General features: G+C 38.8%; 1 protein-coding gene across 2 annotated transcripts in view; it reads right to left on the bottom strand.

The window, feature by feature from the left end:
- The window catches only part of GALNT5 (polypeptide N-acetylgalactosaminyltransferase 5), a 41,723-nt gene extending 24,698 nt beyond the window's left edge, over positions 1-17,025 (bottom strand). The window contains exons 1-4 of one of the 2 annotated variants that reach the window (XM_034425431.3): positions 15,247-16,784; positions 14,865-15,072; positions 3,388-3,554; positions 1,826-1,945 (exon numbers count right to left, since the gene is read on the bottom strand). In XM_034425431.3, coding sequence (XP_034281322.2) covers positions 1,826-1,945; positions 3,388-3,554; positions 14,865-15,072; positions 15,247-16,255 — 1,504 coding nt within the window. In that variant the 5' untranslated portion in view covers positions 16,256-16,784. Of the gene's footprint in view, positions 1-1,825; positions 1,946-3,387; positions 3,555-14,864 lie in introns of both variants that reach the window. The other variant, XM_034425422.3, reaches the window with a different exon arrangement.
- Between the last annotated feature and the right edge of the window lie 5,879 nt (positions 17,026-22,904).

Here is a 22,904-nt window from a genome sequence, read left to right as displayed (position 1 = left end):
GACTCTGTAATCCTTTAATTTGGGGAACACAGATTATTATTTTTATATAAAATAGAAAAAAAGAAAATTTCAGGAAGTATTTCTATCACACATCTCAAAAAACTATTTGAGTCCAAAAATCAAAGCAAAAGCATATCTTTCTATCCATTCCTATTCATAAAATTTCCCAGAGCTGATAACAGATAACATTCAGAAGAAAAACAATTCCAAATATATAATTATTCTGAAAACTGGTAAAGTATTAGTAAGAGAATTTGTTGCAATAGCTATTAAAGTAGACAAGATCTTCACACTGGAATATCAGCAGAGCTGGTCTCAAAGTCAGTTCTTGGCAAAACCTTTATATTAACTTGCTACTAAATTTCTATCTTTAGTAGATAGGAAGTTTTAACATTTTAAATATATGTGTAACACTTTCTGCTAAAAACACCAAGGTGCTTCATAGCAAATAAAACAATATCAAATTCATGAAATACTGCATCAACAAGAAAAATATTTAAAAATTAAAAACATTATCTATTAAACTATTAAAAAGGCCAGATTAGAAAGACATTTTGGAATGTAGGTGAATTAATGCTAAATATGCTGTGCAGCGTAATTTAAAAAATATCTCAATTTCAATAAATTTCTTGTATAGTTGTTGGAATAATACATTATACTACATTGTATTACAGCTTATTTATGGCTTAGCCCAGCGTACAAAACCAGAGAGAGATTTTTACACAGTTTAGGTCTCAATGTCATGATTAAAGAGCCACTGTCGCTAAATCAACAAATTCTTTGTTATTACCTTTACAGTGGGGAAGTATGGAAGTTGTTTTTAGTTTTATCTCTAAAATTAGTTTGAAGTCTGATTTGGTTTTTTAATTAAACATAAAATTTAATAATTTTATGGAGTGGTGTTGATAGCCTCAAGTTCTTAGATTCTTATTTTATTCCAAAAGTAGGAAATATATGTGTAGATCAGGGCTGAACTGATGAATCCTTAGTGGTCTCAAAGCTTATAGGGCGTTCCTTAATATTAATAGTAATTAGGGCTAGAATTTCCATTCCTAAGAAGTGTGATGTCATGTCACTGCACCACTTAACAACAATATTTCTGGCAGTCCCCAGTTACTGTTGTTAAGCTAAGACCTTGCAGGTTGTTAAGCAAAGACCTCAGATGATTGCAACTTCTGATTTCCTACCAGTTTCCCCACTGACTTTACTTGTGGGAACCCAAGACTGCAAATCATGTCCACCTGACTGTGAGACACGGCGACAACTGGCAATCCAGGTCAGTTGTTAAGCATTCAGATCACAATCCTGTGACCATGGGGAATTGTATCACATGGAACTCTGAGGACCAGTTTATTTTATTTATTTTAGAAAATTTATATAGCCGCCTACATGCTCACGACAACTAGGTGGCTTACCAGCAGTAAAAACACAAAATAGGAAAAATAAAATAAAAAACAAGTACAAGTTATAAGTACAACTCGGATATATTTACAACTCGTTTGTACAACTCGGTTACTGCTGTCATAAAGTCAGAACCGTCATTAAATGAGGACTGCCTATATTTTATTTTATTTTCAACTGTAAACTGCTTAAAATAATGAGAGTGGATAAAACAAGCCATAACTTCACACAATGTGCGAACTCAGCTGAGTTCTGTGTGTTAGCACCTGCTCCCAGCTAACCAAAGCAAGGAACAAACTACTTAGTTCCCTTTATTCTAATGAAATTTAAACAAACAAGTTTCATTTAACAAATTAGATTGTTCTAATTATTTCTGTATCTTGTAGGGTAGCTGCAATTAATCAATCAATGCCATTCTGCTTACCTTTGGCAATCTCTGCTCCAGCTAGTCTTGCTCGTATTAAACCATGCCTTTCTTTCAGATGAAGGATACGGACTTTTGGAAACTGTGCCATGTATTTGTCTAATTTGTCCTTCAGGTAAGCTAAATTAGAACAAAGGAGAATCAAGTATGTGGACTACAGATTGTACCTATTTCAAACTTAACTAATAAAATGGGTCATCAGTCCCCAAACACTGCCTCCGATACTTGTAGAGGATATTGAAAAATACCAAAAAGTTATTTTCTACCAACAGTTATTATTGGGGGTAGAAACTGTATATTACTATTACATATTAATCAACTGATTACATGTCACCCTTACTAAGAAGAATTGATCCAGTAAAATGTTCACAAAGATGCACACATACAAAATACCTGTTATTTATATCAACTGGTCTATCCAGAAATCTACAATATTCTTGAGCTGAAGAAGCTTCCTGGATGAGAAGCGAAATGTCTCCAAAGAAAAACCAGAAAGTCCAGTTGCCTCTTGAAAAAGCACCTTTGGGACTACAGTATTCTTGCAATTTGGAAAAATAAACATACCACCTTCTACCTGTCAAGCTGCTTAAAAGTGTCACTTCTGACCGTTTTAAATAATAAAAACCAAGGATCCTCTAAATGAAACAAGGACTTGGTTAACAGCTATCTCCAGGTTTGCAGTATTCTTTATGTCCCACAAAAAGGAAGGAATAAAATAGCACTTTTGGGATGAGGAGGCCTATGAGGCTGCAGAGAATTACTTTTCCTGAAGAGAAAAAAAACCTGAGTTGCCAACGTTTGAAGCAGTCATGAAAATGTTCCTGTCATCAATCAGCTGCTTCTGCGTTACAAAATGGCCCAATGATATTTTCTGGGAAATTATTATTAAAGGAAAAAAGAATTATCTGCACTATCTACAACTATCGACCAAGTACTGCCAAATCTTTTTTTCCCCTATAAGGATTTCATAGTTTTAAAGTGTTTTTGTCATAATATATTTACACAACTTCCCTCTCTCTATAGGTCAAAAGCAAATTCTTTCTACCAGGCTTCAGCGGCATACTTAGCTGATCTCCCATTCGTTACAGACAAGCATCCAATGACCCCAAAATATTCTGGATGCTTTTAAGTCAAATGCATATGTATGGTACATTTGTTTCTAAATTGTAAGGGGAGGAATAATATGATATAATTTAGGAGAAGGGAGGGCAGAATCTGGAGGCGGAGTGAAAAGAGGGATCACACTAGAATCCCTACGTAGCCACAAAAGAACTAACTGCTGTTGACTCTGTTCCAAAGAGGTGACCATCGTTAGTTGAGGAGATTCCTGTGCACAGGCATGAGTAGCAATAAATCCATTTATTGGCGTTTCATGGGTGGACTTGATCTTTTGTGCTTGACATATGGGGGCCCACTGAAGCAAAATAAGGCCATTTTGACATTTCAGGAAATGTATGGGATGCATTGGAGAACCTCAGTAACTTGTATCATGATGAAAAAAAAGTTTTGTTTTCAAACAACAAATTATCAAATGGCATGTTGATTCTAAGACACTGACTTACCTCTTGTGCTAAAATCATCCACCAAAATAACTTCTTTAATCAATTCAGGGGGGGACCGGTTGAGGATACTATGGACAGAGCGCAGGAGAGTGGACCATACTTCATCGACAAAGCACATGATAATGCTAGTGGTGGGAAGGTCATTGTGGACAAGAAGATCTGAACATCTGGAGCAAAAGAGATTAATAGCATAGCATAATATATCATAAACACTTGATACAAGCTTACTGGTAGAAGTGAACATTAACTTCTCTAATTGCCATAAAAACTTTATTTTCTTCTGAGGACGAGAGTTGAGCACTAAAAAATAAATTCTAGTTAAATTATACCTCTCAAAATGCAAACACTTCCTCCCCGGCAATTAAAAGTTGTGGGAAAGAAATCTGAGCATAAAGAAAGGAAAACTATCACTTGAGTACCTGAATCCAATACAGCTAACAGCATCAGCTGTGAAGCATTGCTAGGCACCCGCTTAATAGAAATTGAGAAATAGTAATGACATAATACTATAATACATCTCAATATAGTGGGGAGCATTAGAGCTATTACACCTGCTCAGTTTGCTGTCCGTGTACTCTCTAATTAGGGAATTTGAAGGTTTTTACTCTTTCCTCTGATAATTTTTTAATCTCAAAATTAAAGTTAGATTGTTCAAACTTCAAACATAAACTGTTTCTTCCATGATCAGACAGTGGCAGGTGCATATCTGTCATATCTTCTTCTGCATATCCAAGCAGATCAGACCAGGTGAAGACAATATGTAAATAAGCATCAGGGAGGAAAAGGATCTGTTCAAGGAAAAAGGCCCTGTTTAGGATTACAAACTAAAGGCTTTGGCACCGATTCCATGGGCTGACCTTGACTGTAACTGCACAAATACTATTGTAACCAAACAGTGACTGAGTTTCTGACAAAAATATCACAGTGAGAAATTCTGCTCTTTACAAAAAGACCACTTTTTGGGATTAATGAGCTGGTTTTCACTGAAATTCACAGAATTTATGCCCCATCCTGGGCCAGAAGTGGAAGCATATCAATAAGACATGGTCCTTGGCCTTTAGACTGTCAATTTTTGTGCCTACAGTGTAGCTATATGCTAGATACAAATCATAAATTACAGTTGCATCTTCATGCCACACAAGATCCAATTTACATTATATCAAAAAAAACAGGACCCGCTGGTGCATAATTTTTTATACATTCTAAATTTAAAAACCAAGTTTTTTCTGGCCTCTTTTAGTAAGAGCATTTTTCAAGTCCTTAACTCAGACACTCACAATATCTCATTCCTGAGTAAAAATTTCAGATCCTCGTTAATTTCTGGATGGGTCCAGACAGATTTGCCTGGTTCTCTTCAACTGTCAAAAGAATACTGAAAATAGAGGGATTAGGAGAAGGGGAAAGCTTAGTATACCAAAGAGCACATGTAGAACTTTTAAAGTTCAACTTAAAATCCAGATTTGTGGCCTGGTCTGATTGCTTCAGTTTTAAGAAACATATTGTTGTTGTTCAGTCACTAAGCCATATCCTATTCTTTAGAACCCCATGGATCATAATACACCAGGCCCTCCCTGTCCTCCATTGTCTCCGAGTCTGCCCAAACTCATGTCCACTGCATCAGTGACACTATCTGCCCATCTCATCCTTTGTCGTCCCCTTCTTCTTTTGCCTTCAATCTTTCCCAATTTTTTTCCCAATGAGTCCTTTCTTCTCATTTGGTGGCCAAAGTATTTGAGCTTCGAGATACATATTGCCAGCTACCAAATAGGCTTTTCAGGCACATCCACATTATATTATCTTAAAATATGTACCCAGTTCTGAGATTGACTAGAAGACTTTTTTCAAGAAAGCCATGGAGCTTACTGCCATTATATAGGATGCTGGAAAAAGCAAGATGTAAAAAATTCTGCAAATGCCATGAAGTTACTACCCAAAGAAAACAACAAAGGAACTAATTTTGTAGTAAGATTAAAAAAAATGGAAAGACCCTTGCCAGGAATTTGTGATTGGGGATATGTTTTCCAGTTTCCTCCAAGGGTTAATCAAGAAACGAGAAGACTGAAAAGTGAAAACTATAATGAGGCATGGTGTTTTCTAAGCATTCCTGCAAGGAGGCAAAGTTATTATTTACTTTATAATATTATTACTAATTTAATAATAATATTATTGCTGGTATCCTCAGATAGCTGCAAAGCCTTGGAATAGCACTCTTCCATATTCCATCCCCACATAAAATATAACATTTTTCTGACCTAACATTGCATGAAGAAACATGTGGCTGGAGATAAATACTCTTATAAATTTGTCACAATATTCCAAGCTGGACAAAGTCAACCAAAGCACTTGAGTAAATTAAAAGAAGCTAGATGCAGCCATTCAATGCTATTCTGACCATGAATATCATAGTGAAGGTCTACTGGCAGAGAAGGAACCCCCATAAAGGACTTCCAACTTAAATGCTTTCCTGAACAAGCGTTAAATTCAATCACAAAGACTCTATGTTAAGTTTAATTGAGAAATAACCTCATACGCTGGCACTAACTGTTGATAGAATTTCTGTTTGTATTAATACATCCTTGTCGCTGGCAAAGAATAGTCCCTAGTGGATGATAAAAATAAAAGATCCAGGCTGCAGCCTGGATTTCTATTAGCCAGTTTCTAGTTTTAAAATAGCACCCGCCTCCTGTGATCAAGCAGGGTGGCCAAAATAGTCTTCAAATCCCAAGGCACCTACATTATTTTTCCAAAGGAAAATCTTTGTTTAAAAAAAAAAAAAACAAGGGTTGGCAATCACAATGTGTTATAAGGAAATAGAAGTCAAGAGAAACGAAATAATTTATGAAGAGCAAACACTGTGGATTTTATGGTACAAGGAAGCTAGATGTGAAGCAAATGTAAACTCTGTGTAAACTGGAAGCATCTAACACCTAAACTAATGTTTTCCAACTGCCCAGAGATTACAGCTTCCAGAAGTCTAAGCCAACATGGCCCCGGGTCTCCTGGGAGTTGTAATCCCGATTTAACTGGAGTTATAAAAGCCTGAAAATAGGTAACATGCTATTTTAAGTATAAAATGGATAGCACCTCCATGGCTTATCTAATTTTTCGTGCACTCATCTGTTCTAGATCTGCATTATTGTACAGTAAACCTTTCTTTCTTTTTTTGCCAACTTGTGAGACCTTCTAGCAGTCTCCTCCACTTTGGTTCTTCTCAGTGCAATTTTAATAATTCTACATGTGACTGAGAAATGAGGGTTGTAATCCAAAGTAACATAGAGGGATTCAGGTAGAGAAAGACTAACATATAGAAATAACTGAAGATACGGAAAACCCTATGATATATAATCCAGAAGCATAAAGGAACATATGATTTTTCTTTTGAGCCTAAATGCTAACATGCCAGCACCAAAGCTGAACCTTCTCAAAGTTGCCATAACAAAGGTAAAATTACTTTTGATTGAAAAAATAAAGAATAATCAAAGCCTGAAGGCCACGTATATTATGAACTGGGTCTTACTTGGACTTATTCAGTAACACTCATTGCAACTCCAAAAATGGCAAGCCAGCATGATGTGGGAAGCCCTCCCCCCACTTTTAGAACAATGAAATATTTTACAAAATATTAAAAAGGCAGGATAGAATATTTCCTCTAAAGGAGAAATGGGGAAAAAAATCTTAAGGGAGGTAGAAATCAGCATCAGTCTCCCTGCCCCCAAGCAAAAACTGAGGAGGCCAGCTTTTAGAAATGCAGATTTGGCAATCCGTTCAGAAAGACTGGGTCAGACAAGAAACTCCAAATAAGCAATTAAGAAGCCAAAAGGGTTGAGAGAATTAGCTCAGACATGTACCTAGGAATTGCATTTCCCCTTTTGCCTATAGAGCCAGCCATGACCCCATAGAAATCTGACAACAGCCAATAGAATATTTTCTTGCACAGGAACAGGAAGCTCAAATACAAAGCCCAAAGAAGGTATAAAAATCCACCCACTCTCAATTCCATTTTGTCAACTGTCCCTGAATCACATGTGGTTGGTAGTTCTGCTTCGTCAATAAAGGGAACCTTTCTTTCTAATCAGTCTCCAGCCTCCATTTTATTTTCAGTACCTTTCTCCCGGCTTGGAACTGAACCAGATGGATTTTTCTTTCAACAATGGGAATCAGCTTGGAAAAGGCTGTAGTAAGAAATGCCTCTCCAGGGGAAAGGAGAAAGTAAATCACTGAATCTACCTCTCTATAAATGTGTTCCACTACTACTATAATTACCTAACACTATAGATTGATCTCTGAAAATTCCCTAGCATAAAACTGCAATGTGAGTTTATGGAAGTTATTTTTTATTCTTAACACAATTCTTATACAAGTAAACCTAGTTTTATTCCAGCTGGGAGAAAGAAAAAACAACAACTTGATTTCCAGTGCACTCTAGTGGCTGCAGGTTGGAAATGTGAGGTTTCAGAATGAATTAGTTTTGGTACTCAGAAAAAGATGAAAAGATAAGAGTGTCAGGAAGATAGCAAGAACCTTTTAGTTATAAAGCTTTAGCGATAGTGACAAACCCCTAAAACATTCTGCATCAGTAAGTATCTGAGTATCATGCAGTGGTGGGATTCAAAATTTTCTACTACTGGTTCTGTGGCCGTGGCTTGGTGGGCATGGCATGGCTTGGTGGGCATTGCAGGGGAAGGATACTGTAAAATCTCCATTTCCTCCCCACTCCAGGGGAAGGATACTGTAAAATCTCCATTTCCTCCCCACTCCAGGAGAAGGAAACTGTAAAATCTCCATTTCCTCCCCACTCCAGGGGAAGGAAACTGTAAAATCTCCATTTCCTTCCAATCAGCTAGGACTCGGGAGGCAGAGAATAGATGGGAGCAGAACCAGTCAGAGGTGGTATTTACCAGTTCTCCGAACTACTCAAAATTTCCGCTATCGGTTCTCCAGAACTGGTCAGAATCTGCTGAATACCACCTCTGGTGTCATGTGACACAGTAAAAAGGCAACACTATGATACTTTGCTGCCATGTATGCCCCAGGTTATGAGCACAGATCGCACACACTTTTAACTAGGCCAAGGTACTTTCAAAAAACTTTCATTTTAATATAGTTTTAGTACAATGTAAAATAAAAATTCACAATTGTCCTTGAAACTGTCCTCTAGAGTCCCTACCAGATGAATGGGGCAGGACAGAAATTTTCAAGTTATTTTCCCCTAGGAAAATGTATATATTGTCTATTATTGCATTTTTTATGTGTGCCAGAGACTTTATTTTAAGCCAAATTTTTAAAAACATTGCTACATCTGATGCTCGTTCCAACACATTTTACTGCTGTGAAACTTAAATTATGTTACATAAGCAGTCCTTGATTTATGACCATTTGTGTAACAATGCTTCCAAGTTATGGCCGTCTCGGAAAAAATGATTTATAAAATGTCCCAGTACTTATGATCATCATATCATCCTCATGATCACATGATCACAATTCGGTTGCTTGGCAACCAGTTCCCATTTATGACCAGCTGCAGCATCGTGAAATCACATGACAATGATTTGTAATTTTCCTAGCTACTTTCCAACAAATGGGGAAGCTGGATTGGCTTTAATGATATGATTCACTTCATATGTGCATTCATTCATTCATTCATTCATTCATTCATTCATTCATTCATTCATTCATTCATATATATTTATTTGCTACCCATCTTGTATCCAAAGACTCTGGGCTGCTTACAACAATAAAGAACCTTGAAAAAATATTAAAATCATCCATTATAAAAATACAACAAATAAAAAACAACTGTGGTAAAAATGATCACAAAAAATTGGGTCTGGTCACATGATGACTGTCTTTACAACAGCCCCAATTTACTATGGAAATTCTGGTCCCCATTGATTCCGTAAATCAAAGACTTATCTGTATCATATTGCTTTTTTTATGGATTGTTTTATTATCTATTTATCTATTTTATTAATTGTGAGATACCCTGGAACTGGAACACATTGAAAAGAAATATATAAATGTCTCCAAAAAAGAAACACATTGCAATTCTTGCTATATGACTACCAGACCTATATAAAGCAAAGAGTACTACTGGACAAATAAACTAACTGCTATACTAAGAAGGAGGCCTCAGTGTTATTTTTGATGCTGTTAAGGATGTTATAATAATCCAAGGGCAAAATAATTTTATGTTATATCCATTCCAGGTCACAAAATGCTGAACTATAGGTAGTCCTGGACTTAAAACCACAACTGAACCCAAAATTTCTGTTGCTAAGTGAAACATTTGTAAAGTGAGTTTTGTCTCATTTTATGACCTTCCTTGCCACAGTTTTAAGTTAGTAACACAGTTGTTAAGTGAATCTGGCTTCCCCATTGACTTTGATTGTCAGGTTACAGAAGCTGATCACATGACCCTTGGACACTGCAACCAGCATAAATAAGAATCAGTTGCCAAAGATCTAAATTTTAATCACATGACTGCAACAGTCATAAATGTGAAAAAAAAGCAGAGATGGGTTTCAGCAGCTTCTGACCAGTTCTGGAGAACTGGTAGCGGAAATTTTGAGTAGTTCGGAGAACCGGTAGTAAAAATTCCGACTGGCCCCGCCCCCCATCTATTCTCTGCCTCCCAAGTCCCAGCTGATCGGGAGGAAATAGAGATTTTACAGTATCCTTCCCCTGGATTGGGGTGGGAATGGAGATTTTACTGTATCCTTCCCCTGCCAAGCCCACCAAGCCATGCCTACCAAGCCACACCCACAGAACCGGTAGTAAAATTGTTTGAAACCCACCACTGGTCATAAGTCACTTTTTTCGGTGCTGTTGTAACTTTGAACAGTCGCTATTGTAAGTCGAGGACTACCTGTAGTAGCTATCAAGTCAAGGGCTAAAGATATTCCAGAAAGAGAACCTCGTAGAAGTGACGGCTACAGAAATAGAAAAGATGTGCAGTTGAGAATGTTATTTAATTTATTGTTTTTGTTTTTTTTTAATTTAATGCTGTCCATCTTCCCTATAAGGTGAATGGAAAGTGGATGTCTGGAAAACAAATCCACTTCAAAAATCACAAATAAAGTGTATGGATCCTGCAGTCCCTAGAAACACATTTAATATCCCTGTAAACCTAGAGCCAGTCTTTTTTAAGTGCTCAGTCTCTAAAGAAAAAACATGGATCAAGTGAGGTGGGAGTGGACTTGCCTGAAATGTATATATACATGCAAAAAGGTGAAGGAACATAGCAAGTTGCCTTATACTGAGTCAGACCATTGTTCCCAAGAATGCTTTCAACATTAGAAAATGGGTGCATTTAAAGTGCTCCAGTATGTATATAGTTTTGTTTTGTTTTGGCAATTCCATGCATTATTTCCCTCTTCAAATAGCCAAACAAAGTAAAAGCAGCAATGTCAAAGAAAACAAAATTCACTTATATCCAGACAAGACTTTAATTTCCAGGAACTAACGTTCAGGATGTTCAAGTATTTTGTTTGCATATACTTAGTAGAATAAATTGATTTGTTTGGAGAACTGGCGCCCTTTAGAAAAAAGGGGAAAAAAGATACTTGCAAGACTGTTTTTTCCGGTCATGTTGTCCAAATAAAAGCTTTTCCCCGACCCCCGCAACACAATCAGCGAACACTGACAGCCTCAAAGCAAGCAACGTTTCAATGTGACCCACTAAAGCCTATCAAAGAAGTACGGCAGAAAATCTGTAGATCTCTAGCTGGTGATAAAGATTTTTCTCATTTCATTGAATTTGTCATTTTACATCATGCTGGTTTAGAAAAAAAAAATAGAAGAAGAGTCAAAGGTTTTGGTCAGGTCTTCTCTGCATGAACAAAAGGCTGAAGGGAAAGCATTTTTCTCAATTTCTATTTGCAATTCAGCTAAGCGTTTGATGGATGCCTTAAGGGAATCTTTACCCCTTAGGCTAATATATCTTCCAGAAGATCTTGAGAAGGCCAGGGCAACTTACCAAAAGAACTCCTCCCACAGAGAATCTGTTCCTCTGATCATTTTTCACCAATGTTTGATAGGGTGGTTGATCCTATCCTCCCAACCTAAATGGAAAACTTTTTTTTTTTTTGTTCTGGGTTGTTTTGTTGGAAAAATAGTGGATTGTAGCTCAATGGGAGCACGCCTGTTTTACATGAAAAGGCTCTTGTTTCAATGATTGGCATCTCTGATTAAAACAGATCAAATAGCAGTAGATGGGAAACATTATTCTCTGCCCTTTGCCATTCTGGGCTTCGTCATCTATTCAGGTAATCCTGTTGCATTTGAGAGCCTTCAATCTGTTAAGGTGTCCCTGAAGGCTGCCCAAATATTGCCATAATGCACCACTATCTCTGCCCAAACCCAAGGATATCAAGTGCCAGTCACAATACGCCAACAGTGCATTGTACGCATAATCTGATTTATAAAGTGAATGCCAAACTACAGTTTTTGCATGCGATATACCAACACGTATCTACGACAACATCCAAGACAGATTATTTAAAGGCTCTCTGGTGCCTTTATTAATGTCACTGTGCTTCAAGATGTTAAAGACGGCATTTGTTGGCCTACTTACCGGTACTTTCAAGTTCAGTTAGACTAGCAGACAAAAGGGGAAATGGGAAACAGCTTTTAGGTAGAAGAATTTAATTTAAGAAGGAAAGGCTACTTATCTTCCTCAAAGGCCTCTGAAAACTCAACTGTTTTGCATGACTTTAATGGAGGGGTCAAATTTATTTATCACAATATTTCTGTACTGCTCAAACATTTTATGGTTTTTAAAAAATCTTGGTGGAAAAGGTTGGTTTCCATAGCTTTACAAACACAAGTAAGATGAGGGCTCTCCCACCACCACCTCAGAGCCCCAAATGAAGATGCTGTCTGCAAGAGCCCTTAAACTCAAGTAGGGTGAGCAGCCTTCTTAAGAGATTGATTCTGCAACTCAACAGCTACTAAGCCATGTGTGCTTTATAGGTTAAAACAGCACCAGGTATTTTCTGTCTTAGGTACCAGAAACCAACTGTTTAAGACACATAAATGCTGCTTTAAATATATGCAATTCCCAAATCAGTGCACTTTTCTCTATAAGCCGATTATCATGCATGGGTAATACTGTTTTGCAGGGCTCTGAAAGCCTGTGTTAAAATGAAATAATGACAGTTCGCCACTGATTTGATTCTGTGGCTGAGTTCACACATCACAGGAAGCTATATTACGGTTGTGCTGGTTTGAGGGGGTAGTGGCTTATATTGTCTGAACTAAGTCACCAAGATTTGTAAATTTACAGCTTTCAGCTTAGTACTATGCAACTGTTTTCCCTACAACAGAATAAAAAAACTTAATAGAACATTTTTTTTACAGAAAGTAATAATAGAATTATAACTGAAAAAAAAAAAGACATTTAAACAAAGGAAAGGCTGCTAAATACAGAAGCAGGATAAGGACTGGAGGACTATGTAATGCATTCATGCCTGGGAACAGTAGTTGGAGAAAACTAATTAAGGTTAACGTCAGACCAACAATCAAGTAAGCAATACCCCAATTAAGAAATTGCCAAAGAGCCATCAGTAAACAGCCCAACCAAAGAATCCCTAAAACCAATCCCACCCACACAGACTAGACACCAGAATATAAACTGACAGCAAACAGCACTCTACTAGCACTGATGATGTTACCGAGTTAGGGTAATGAGACGTCTGGAAGAAAACAAGCAAGCTCAGAGAGCACCAAGGACCCCTCAAAAACGAATTCATTTATAAAATTTAAATACTGCCTATCTCACTCAAAGTGACTCTGGGCAGTTTACCGAAAACTATGGGTTTCCTGTAACTGGATGTCTGTGGCCCTTTACTGGTTTAGCACCAGGGGCAGTGATGGATACTCCTGAGACTGGTTTCAAACTTCTGTTTTCTTTTTGAGGTCGTAGCTGCCAAAGCAAAGTTCTTGCAGGAAAATTGCTCCTCTAAGGGCCGACTTTGTTCTTTGAAATAAGCAGAAAGGAAATCCTTGTGTTCCATATTCAAGGCTACACAAACAGTTTGTGTGTGTGTGTGCGTGTTTACACAATTCAGCACATCACTCAGTGTTAACTTTTTTGGTAGTAATGATATCTAATCTGATGGGCCAGTTTCCATCTTAGTATCAGCATGAATATTCTAGTCGTACAGTTCCACTAACAAGATTCCAGATATAAAAATCCATGTTTGTTTATTTATTAATTTGATTTGTATGCCGCCCTATCTCCATAGGACTCAGGGCAGCTCACAACAATTAAAATCAAACCAGATAAAAACATATTAAAATACAAATTAAACATATGTTAAAACTCATTAAAAATCAAACCCCATCAGTCCAGGCTGGGTGATTTAAACAACCATGTCTTTAGTTCGCGGTGGAAAGTGCGAAGGTCAGGGGCCAACCAGAGCCCCAGGGGGAGTTGATTCCAAAGGGTGGGCGCGCCCACAGAGAAAGCTCTACCTCTGGGGGCCACCAGCCGACATTGTCTAGACGACGGCACCCTGAGTAGGCCCTCCCTGTGAGGGAGGACCATAGCTATGTTTCAACTGTGACACACCATTTTAAATGCGCTTATCTCACAAAATTATGTACACTCACAAGAAAATTAGATAAAGCAAATATGCTTTATCTAATTAATTTCTGAACAAACTTTAAAAGGTTTGCATTGTTCAGTAGTTCCATTTGCCCAATGTACTTGTATGAAAAATACTAAATTTAAAGTACTCATAGTAGACTCTAAATCCTTAAACTATTTGAGATCTTGCTATTTGAGCTTCAAGGTTAACATCTGATATTCTGTAATTTTTTTTTAAAGTATTGTGGGAGGCCTTTTCTATATGGTGGCCTCAGATTGTTTAGATATTTCCCCCGAAAAGCATATATAGTCTTTGTTGGCTTTGAGGAAAACTTTAAAGGTTAATTCCACTCCACATATTGCTAATTATGCTTATTACCAATTTGCTGATACAAATTTATGTAATATATATTTAGTTGTCCAGGTACCTTTGACTTTTGTAAATATTGTATATTTAAAATAGTCTCTCTTTCTGAAGGACTACATCTGAACCAGGGATCTTTACCCTTTTATTTTATGATTTTTTTATTTTTATAAATAATTCAAGGCTGTGAACATACCTAATACTCCTCCTCTTTTCCCCACAATAACTATCCTGTGAGGCAAGTTGGGTTGAGAGACAATGAGTGGCCCAAAGTCATCCAGCCGACAGGAGGGACTAGAACTCAGGACAAAGCAAGTCAATTATGCTCAATGCAGTTATCAAATACTATATGAAAAAATAACTGTATGGTATAATAATATTATTCATATAATACATCCAAATTTACGGACCCCATGAAATCTATCCTTAGGCCCCCAAGAATTCCTGTTCTAGACAAGCATTTAATAATTCAGCAATTGCACTAGCCCAAATGTGTGCTGTGCAGCACAAGTATTTACAGCTTACCCAGCAGGCCTTGTGTCATCAATGGCACGATCAAGTGGGATTAAGTCACTGAGGTAGACATTGAAATTCCCTTCATTCCATCTCCTTTTGGCTTCCTCCTCCTTCTCACCTGGGACTTCAGCAGGGCGTCCAAATTGACCAGGTGCTCCGGGGTCTCTTGGGGTCAGGGTCCTATCGATAGTTAACACTTTGTGCAGCCTCGTGTTTTCTGCAAAATCCACATTACTCTGATTAGGTTTGGGGAATTGCTCTTCACCTGCTAAATGGCCTTTGTCAACCTTCCCCAATGCTCTTCCTCTGGCAACGATCCCTTCCGTGGCTTTAATAAGGCCATCTATTTGGGTTGCATTGGTGGCTTTCCCCTTATTGCTGCTTTTCTCACCTGGCAGTTGTACATACTTCCCCATCAATTTGGTGCTGGCTTGGAGATGCTGAATTGTTGGAAAAACCATAGGGACCAGCTCCTTGGTTACAAAGACCTGTTGGTTTTCTGATAGAGCATCCTTTGCCGGAGGTATTTTTGCACTCTTCCTGCTTGGCAGGTTTCCCGGAGCTATTTTCTTCAGGGAGACTTCCTTCTTCTCTGATGTTGAGGTATTCAGCTTGCCCGCAGGTAAACCCCACCTTCCTTTGACCTCAGGAACCTCCATCGTTCTGACTAGCCCCCCAGTCCTGTTGGCTTTGAGAAGACCAGGATTGGCCATCCATTCCTCAGGCATGCTTCCAGGGGGGGCACCACGTTTTAACCCAACCAAAACCCCTTTATCGGTGAACTCCGCGTGCACTAACACCTCCGTTTCTCCCGCGCTCTTCTGAACTGGCACCTTCTGAGGGACTCCGTTTGGAAGAGGCGCTCGCCCTCCAGCCACTATTGAGTATGGCTCCTGCTCACGCCGGGCCAGAGCCGGCTTTGTGTGCCCGGGGTCGCCGCCGGCGGCCTCGTTGACTTTCTTCTCCGGGGCACGGGACAAGGGTTGAGCGGGCGGTCGCTGCCGTTTCAGCGGGAATATGTCACGCAGGCCGGGTATTTTCCCAAGTGCTGCTTCGGCCGGGGTCGCGCCGGGGGATAAGCGCTGCCCTCTCCCTTCCGCGTCCCGGCCAGCATCTTCGCCGTTCCTAGAAGGCTTCTTCCCATCTTGTCCCGGGAACGGCGGGGAAGTTTCGGGCTCCTCTCGGGACCACCTCCCCGGGTCATCCTCGGAGTTGCGCCAAACTCGCCCTGGCCCCTTTTCTTTCCCCCCCGCCGTCTCCCCTTGCAGCACTTTGGTGCCGCTCTCGCCGAAGGACAACTTGAGGGCTGCCATGTCAAAGATCAGCCAAACCACCGAAGCTGCGAAGATCAAAGCCAGAGCTCTCCCGCTGCCTCGGCAAACCTTCCGGAATTTATTCATTGCGGAGAAAGTTTGCCTCGCTTCTGAAAAAGCTTTTCTTCCGGCCGCCCCCCGGGCCTCCTTAACCTACAGAGGCGGCAAGAGGAGCGCCACGCGGAGCCCCCTCGCCCTGGAGTTCGCCCGCATCTCGAGCTAGGAGAAGTCGCCTGTTGCGCTTTGCCTGCGTGGCATATTTATAGCGCGGCATCCACGTCTCCTCAGCTTCGCGTGGCGGGCCTTGCAGCCGCATGTCCTCAGCCAGCCAGTCAGCCTGCAACCAGGGCCCGAGCGGCCGGAGGTGCAGATTGCAGCCTCTTTTTTTTTTTTTTTAGGAGTCCCCTTCCTTTTTCTCTCAGCAGCCTGGGGGATTCTCCATTCTTCTTGCTGGGGGGAAAAAAAATTAATAGGCGGCTGCAGATCAGCTGGAGAAACTGATCCCAGCCACCCGGCCCCCCGCCCCTGCCCAAGCTGGTTTTCTTTCTCTGTAATTCGACACCGCCTCGGAGAGAAAACAAACTGCAAACTTCGCGCCGCTTTGGCGTGGCCTCTGCTACCACCTTCCGAGATCCCAGATACTTTGGAAAATCATGCCGAAACGCCAGAAACAAGCCTGCTGCTTGCCTCTGTCTGTGTATATGTGGAAGTGTATGATGGAAGTCATGGGAAAATTCTCTTAAGAATCTCCCTTGCACGATCTTGAATGATTCTTCTTATGTATAAAATAATTAACCGCCAGGGTTTTTTCCTATTCTTTGGCAAGCCACGGTTTGTTTCATCGTGGTTTATTGAATACATTTGCTGAGTTGAGAGGTTACGCTAAGGCGCACAAAGTTCACCAATCACAGTTTGGTGATTTAGCTGGCATACCAAGCCAGGAGTATGCAGACTGCGTTTCAGTTTAGCATGTTGCTCCAGTGGCTGGCGGCCATGGATCAAAGAGACTGGGAAGGGGAGGAAGTGCGTGAAAGCAATTTATTCTTACTACTTTCTGATATTCGGAATAGGAGCAACCAATGAGAATGTTTTCAAATTGTGTTTATTTTTAAGTAGGCTTTCAGGGAAGACTCAAATTAATAATAAAAAACCATCTTGGCATAAGAAAGACTAGACTAAAAATATTCATGCAATAATAAAATAGGTCAGAAATTAAAAATTAAATATACAATTCCCTCACGAGGCAACATTTTTAAAGGTAGGTGCAAATGACTCTCCCCTGGTAGAGGCCTACAGAGATGATGTCCCACTAAAAAACCTCCTTTTCCAGTGAGGTCTGGTTACCATACTTCCCATCAACAGCAAGAGGAGATTGTATGGGTCTTACTCTCCCTGCTTGGGAGCCTTGTTCTTCCTTATGTCCATGCTCCAAAAAATTACAGTATTCCAGCATGGAATTTGCAGTCTGTTGCTAGCCCCAGTCCTGCGTCTGCTAAGTCACTATAACATAACTCACAGCGGCTCTTGGAGGGACTGGGGGGGGGAGGGGGGGAGTGATATCTCAGTCATGGATTGACAATGAGATGAAGGCAATATCATGGAGCTATGGCAGAAACAAATGAATGCAAATCATAAAAAGCCCTTACAAGCGAGCCATTACTTGGTAGAACTGAATTTAAAGCTGCATAATTATTGGATACGGCCTTTGCTTCTTATTTATTCATTTGACTTGGATGCTCTGAATGGTACATAAACAAGAATGCAACATGGGTTCCAAGTGCACGAAAGCAGATACTTGGTAGTTCGTGAGATATGGCTCAGGAAAGACCTCATTCTAATCTTACATCACAGGTTTAGATAATCTGAAGCTGCAATCCTAAATCTCCCAATCTACTTCCTAAATCTACTTCCAATTTTATCTGGATTGGAAGTAGTTTCCATTGAAATCCATGTGATTTATATCCGAGTAAAGAAAAATGTTGTTGGTCTTAAAAGTTAAAAGTAATTTTTTGTGTAGAATAGAAGTTTCAGGTGGTATAAAAAGTGATAAAAAAAGTAGAAAATGCATATGTAGCAATTATCCTGGACTTGGAAGAGCCTTCTACCCAGCACATTAAATAAAAACACAAGGTTCAGTGAAGCTATCCAAGACAGCTGCAGTAGAGTGGATTAGGGTCACTCTATAGCCGTGATGGTGAACCTATGGCACATATGCCAGAGGTGGCATGCAGAGCCCTCTCTGTGGGCACACGCGCCATCACCAGCTGCTCTTCTGGTTTCTGGCATGCGCATGCAGGCCGACCAGCTGGTCTTTGTGTGTGCCGGAAACCCAAAAACCAGCTGGCCAGCACTCCGGCGTGCGTGAAGACCAGCTGGCTGGCGTGCATGCATGTGCCGGAAAGTCAAAGATGCAATGGCACCGGCTGGCTGGTTTTCGAGTTTCCAGCACTCCGGCGTGTGCACACATACATTCCGGTTTGGGCACTCTGTGCCAAAAAGGTTCATCATCACTGCTCTATAGGTTACCTACTCTTGCTGTAAATGATAGCAGCCTTTATGGTATGACCCACAGTGACTCTGTTCACACATACTGCTAAGCCCAACACATTTTGGCCTGGCAGTATATATGAATATAACCAGCATAAAACTAAGCACATGAAAGATAGCTGCTGTTCCTTTGGTGTGGTACAAGGAAATAAATTTAAAGTTGCCATATTGTGGTTTCAAACATTCAAACATGCCTTATTTGAATACTAGCTTCTCACGCCATCAGCTAGCCACAAATTGCTAAGAATAGTTGAACAACATAAAATAGGGTGTTTTTAGCAGTTTCTCCTCCCTTTCACCCCATGAATGAATTCTTGAAAATAAACGAAGGAGTATGCCCTCACGTTTAAACTATGCTTGCACATTATGAATCATGAAACATTTCAGAGCTGGAAATGGCATGATCAAATAGTGCTACCATAAACTTTGCAATGTGGCTTTACCACTCATCAAATACACGTGTGGTTTCTGTTTGGACATACTTGTTCAGCATAAGATAACAGCTTTTAATTTACTCCAGAACACTAACATTAACATAATACTGAGGGTCAACCTCACATGGACATGAAAATTTAACATGTAATAAAGGTTTTCCCTTCTTTTCATTCTCTTTTTGAAAAAAAATACACAAAACTCAAAATGGAGATCATGGATTGGTGCTTAGTAATAAGAAATCAAGCCAGACCTCACCTATCTATAATAAATATTTAAGATATCGTGTTACAGGATATTGGAATAGAACACCTGCTTTGCATGAAATACTGTGCAAATTTGACAATGAAGATTGCAGTAGTAACACATACTTAACTGTACTTTATTAACCTATTTTAAATCTGAAAACGAACTGCTAATAAATTTTGATTCCTCTGATCAATGAGCTAATAGTAGTGAGATCTGAAAATCTACATTTGCCAGTTTGTTTTCAGCTCTATTAGTTTGTAATCATAGACTCCAAACAAAACCTAAACCTTATTTCCTTCCTATACAAAATTACATATATGAAAAATTGTAACTTAATTTCTGTGCTGAAGGATGTTTTTTTTCCTTTAAGTAACAGTAATAGAGTTGGAAGGACCTTGGAGGTCATCTAGTCCAACCCCCTGCTCAGGCAGGTAGGGATTCAAACCGCTGACCTTTCTGATTGAAAAGCTCAGTGTTTTAGCTACTGAGCCACCTAGTTACCAGGAAACCTTTTTCGGATATAAGAGAGCAATCAAATAATCCATCTAGTATTGACAGTTATTACCATTTTATTGATATTTTTATTGTTCTTAAATATTTTATTTTCTCTTGTTGGTTTTCTGTTTATTTCTAATGTGCTTTCTTTTAAAAGTGATATATAAATGGCCATCAGAGAATATATATATGATATGTTATTTCCTGGGAAACAGGTATGTTGTAATAGGGATAATTATGAGTAGTCTCCTGCAGTTCTTGATCAAGATTTCATACTATTTATGAATACTTTCTTATATATCTGGAATTTTAAAAGTTTCATCTTTCCATTCCTATTTTAAAACTATTTTTGACGTATCTGAAGTTTCTATTTGGTGTGGATTTTTTTCCCTGAATGTTATTTTCACATTGTTTCAATTACGCTTAATTTCAGATCTGATTCAATCTTCTACCTTAGTTTCCTTTTATTAAACTGTAAACAGAACAAAGGTAAACTATATAGCTTTGCCTCTGATTGCCTTGTAATCTCCATTTGCATGTCATTGTTCAAATGCCAAAATATTGTATCAGTATTATTGCTGAACTATCAAATTTATAAAATATTACACAAGGAATTATAGTAAGTCTATATTACTTCCAAACAAAAACCCCTCCCCCAAAGCAAAAAGAATTAGGTACGAGATTTTATGTTTGCCCCTTTAAGAGGTATCAAGTGGTTATCTAACTTCCTGCAGCTCTTAAAGGTGTGCCCTAATATAATATAATCGTTAGGCAAGGAAGCTTTCATAATCTAAATAAATATAGCTTTTTTCTCTAGGCACTGATACATTACAAATGCTGACTGAGATCTCTGTATCTAGGTGATATGATAGGTGATTTTTAAAAACTTTAAAAATTAGAGGCAAGAACATCTTCATGGATTCATGAAGTATGCTTTCCTAATGACCGCAAAAATAAAAATGATAGTGGATTTTTTCTTTAAAAATCTAGCAACTGATTCCACTTTTTTTTTTAAAAAAGAGATGGGTTTTGAAGAACCATAAATTAAATTGGCAAGCATAGCCAGACAAAGAAAACAGTTTAAATACCATGTATTTGTATAAAAGATCACCTAGGAAATACGAGCTTTCTTGTAAAGTTTCCAAGGAAGCTGTATGTATCTGAACAATATAATTATGACCAAACAATATTTCTGTAAACTAGAATACTACATAGATTATTGCCAGAATAAAATTTAGTAACATTGAATAAAACATTTAAAATCTGCTTTATAAAATCTGACTGGTCGAAACAATTTTAAACAGACCAAGAGGCTAGGAATCTCTACGTTGGGTTTTTAGTACCTAGCTGATATTCTATTGGCTAATCTTGAAAACTGTAATTAAGAAAATGTAAATTAAACTTCATTGGCACTTGGAGAACTATATATTTACTGGGATTTTTTTTTATGGAGTTGTAAAACCAAGAAAAGCCAAAGGCGTATTGATGAAGTCAAGCCGAAAACTATATCTGCTTGAAGTTTGCTGTCCCCTTTGTGATCTCTGTTCCCCTTTGTTCCCACTCACTGTCAGTTACTGGCCTCCCTTACAAGACAATGGGTGACATAGCCTGATAGATTACATGCACCTAGAGATCCCCCTTGTTTAATGTCAGAGTGAGGGTGACTAAAGCCTGTCTCACTCATAGGTTGGAGTTGGAGATGAGAAGAAGGCAGTGCCATTGGGATAAAGGAGGAAAAAGATACTGCTAGGACATGTTTTGGGCAGTGATTAGAGATAAGTAAGGGAACTAACTAACCTGGCTGTTAAAACATCTTAAAGTGTGGCACAGTTTGAATCTAATCTGTCTAAATTATGTTCTAAATCTATCATGATTTAGAACATAATTTAGAAAATTTCTAACCATTTTGATTGCAATATGCAAAAGAGAAAAATCCTTGCTGGATTGGTCCATCCATCATCATCTATTATTGTGTTTTTAAGAGTAGCAAAAACAGTTGTCTTGAGAAGGCCTATGACAGGATGTGACAGCAACAGCCTGCCTCAGCATCTGATCTCCAGAGAAATATGTCACCTCTGATACATTGCTTACACAGGGATTACATGTGACTATGTAAAGGTAGTCTTCATTTAACAATTATCTCATACTGCAAATATTCACAGTTATGACAGTAATGAAAAAGTAACTTTGTGACCAATCCTCTTATTTATTTATTTAGCTTATGGCATAACATACATGGACTAGAAATATATGTTAACATTTCATTTAGATTAGTAGAATCCTCATATTTATGACTTGCATAGGTCTGTAAAGCAAAGGAAAGCTGAAATGAGATTATAAACACTGTGAGGGTTTAATTTAGCAACTGCTTCGCTTAATAACAAAGTTGCCAATCCCAGTTGGGGGTGACTAAACAAGTACTACCTGTATACGCTGTGTACATTGTAAACCAACCATCTCCCTCAAAAGACATGACACACGCACACACATGCTTGTGTCTTAAAGTCATCTTGATTCCTGGTAACTGCCTGGATAAGTGCCTGCAGTTTTCGTGGCAACATTTTTAGAAATTTGCCCTTGCCTTCTTCAGCTGAGGGAGAATGACTTGTCCATAGTTACCAAGCTGGCTTTATGACTAAGGCAGGACTAGAATTCACAGTCTCCTGGTTCCTGGTGTCTTAACCACTGCACCAAACTGACTATATGAGGTACCAGTTGGCTTCAAAGTTTTAATTCAAGATGCCAGTTATTACCTTTAAAGCCCACCTGTTTCCCATTATATATGCCCATCCGGTTACTCTAACAGAATTGGCTTGCTTCAGGTCTCTTCGACTAAGCAAAGCCATCTTGTGGGACCAAGAAAGAAGGTCTTCTATGTCCATTGGAATAGCATCCCACCTGACATCTTTATGGCCCTTGCATGTCCATCTTCAAGCAATCTTTAAAAAAACTTTTTAAAAATAAAACAATCCAGTACGAAATGCTGATTAATGTTCAAGGAGGAGAAAAGAGT

This window comes from Pantherophis guttatus, chromosome 1 (genome assembly GCF_059756535.1).
Source record: "Pantherophis guttatus breed Tessera chromosome 1, ASM5975653v1, whole genome shotgun sequence".
Classification (NCBI taxonomy): domain Eukaryota; kingdom Metazoa; phylum Chordata; class Lepidosauria; order Squamata; family Colubridae; genus Pantherophis; species Pantherophis guttatus.
Note: the sequence above shows the minus strand (reverse complement) of the source record. Positions and strands in the feature narration are given on the sequence as shown.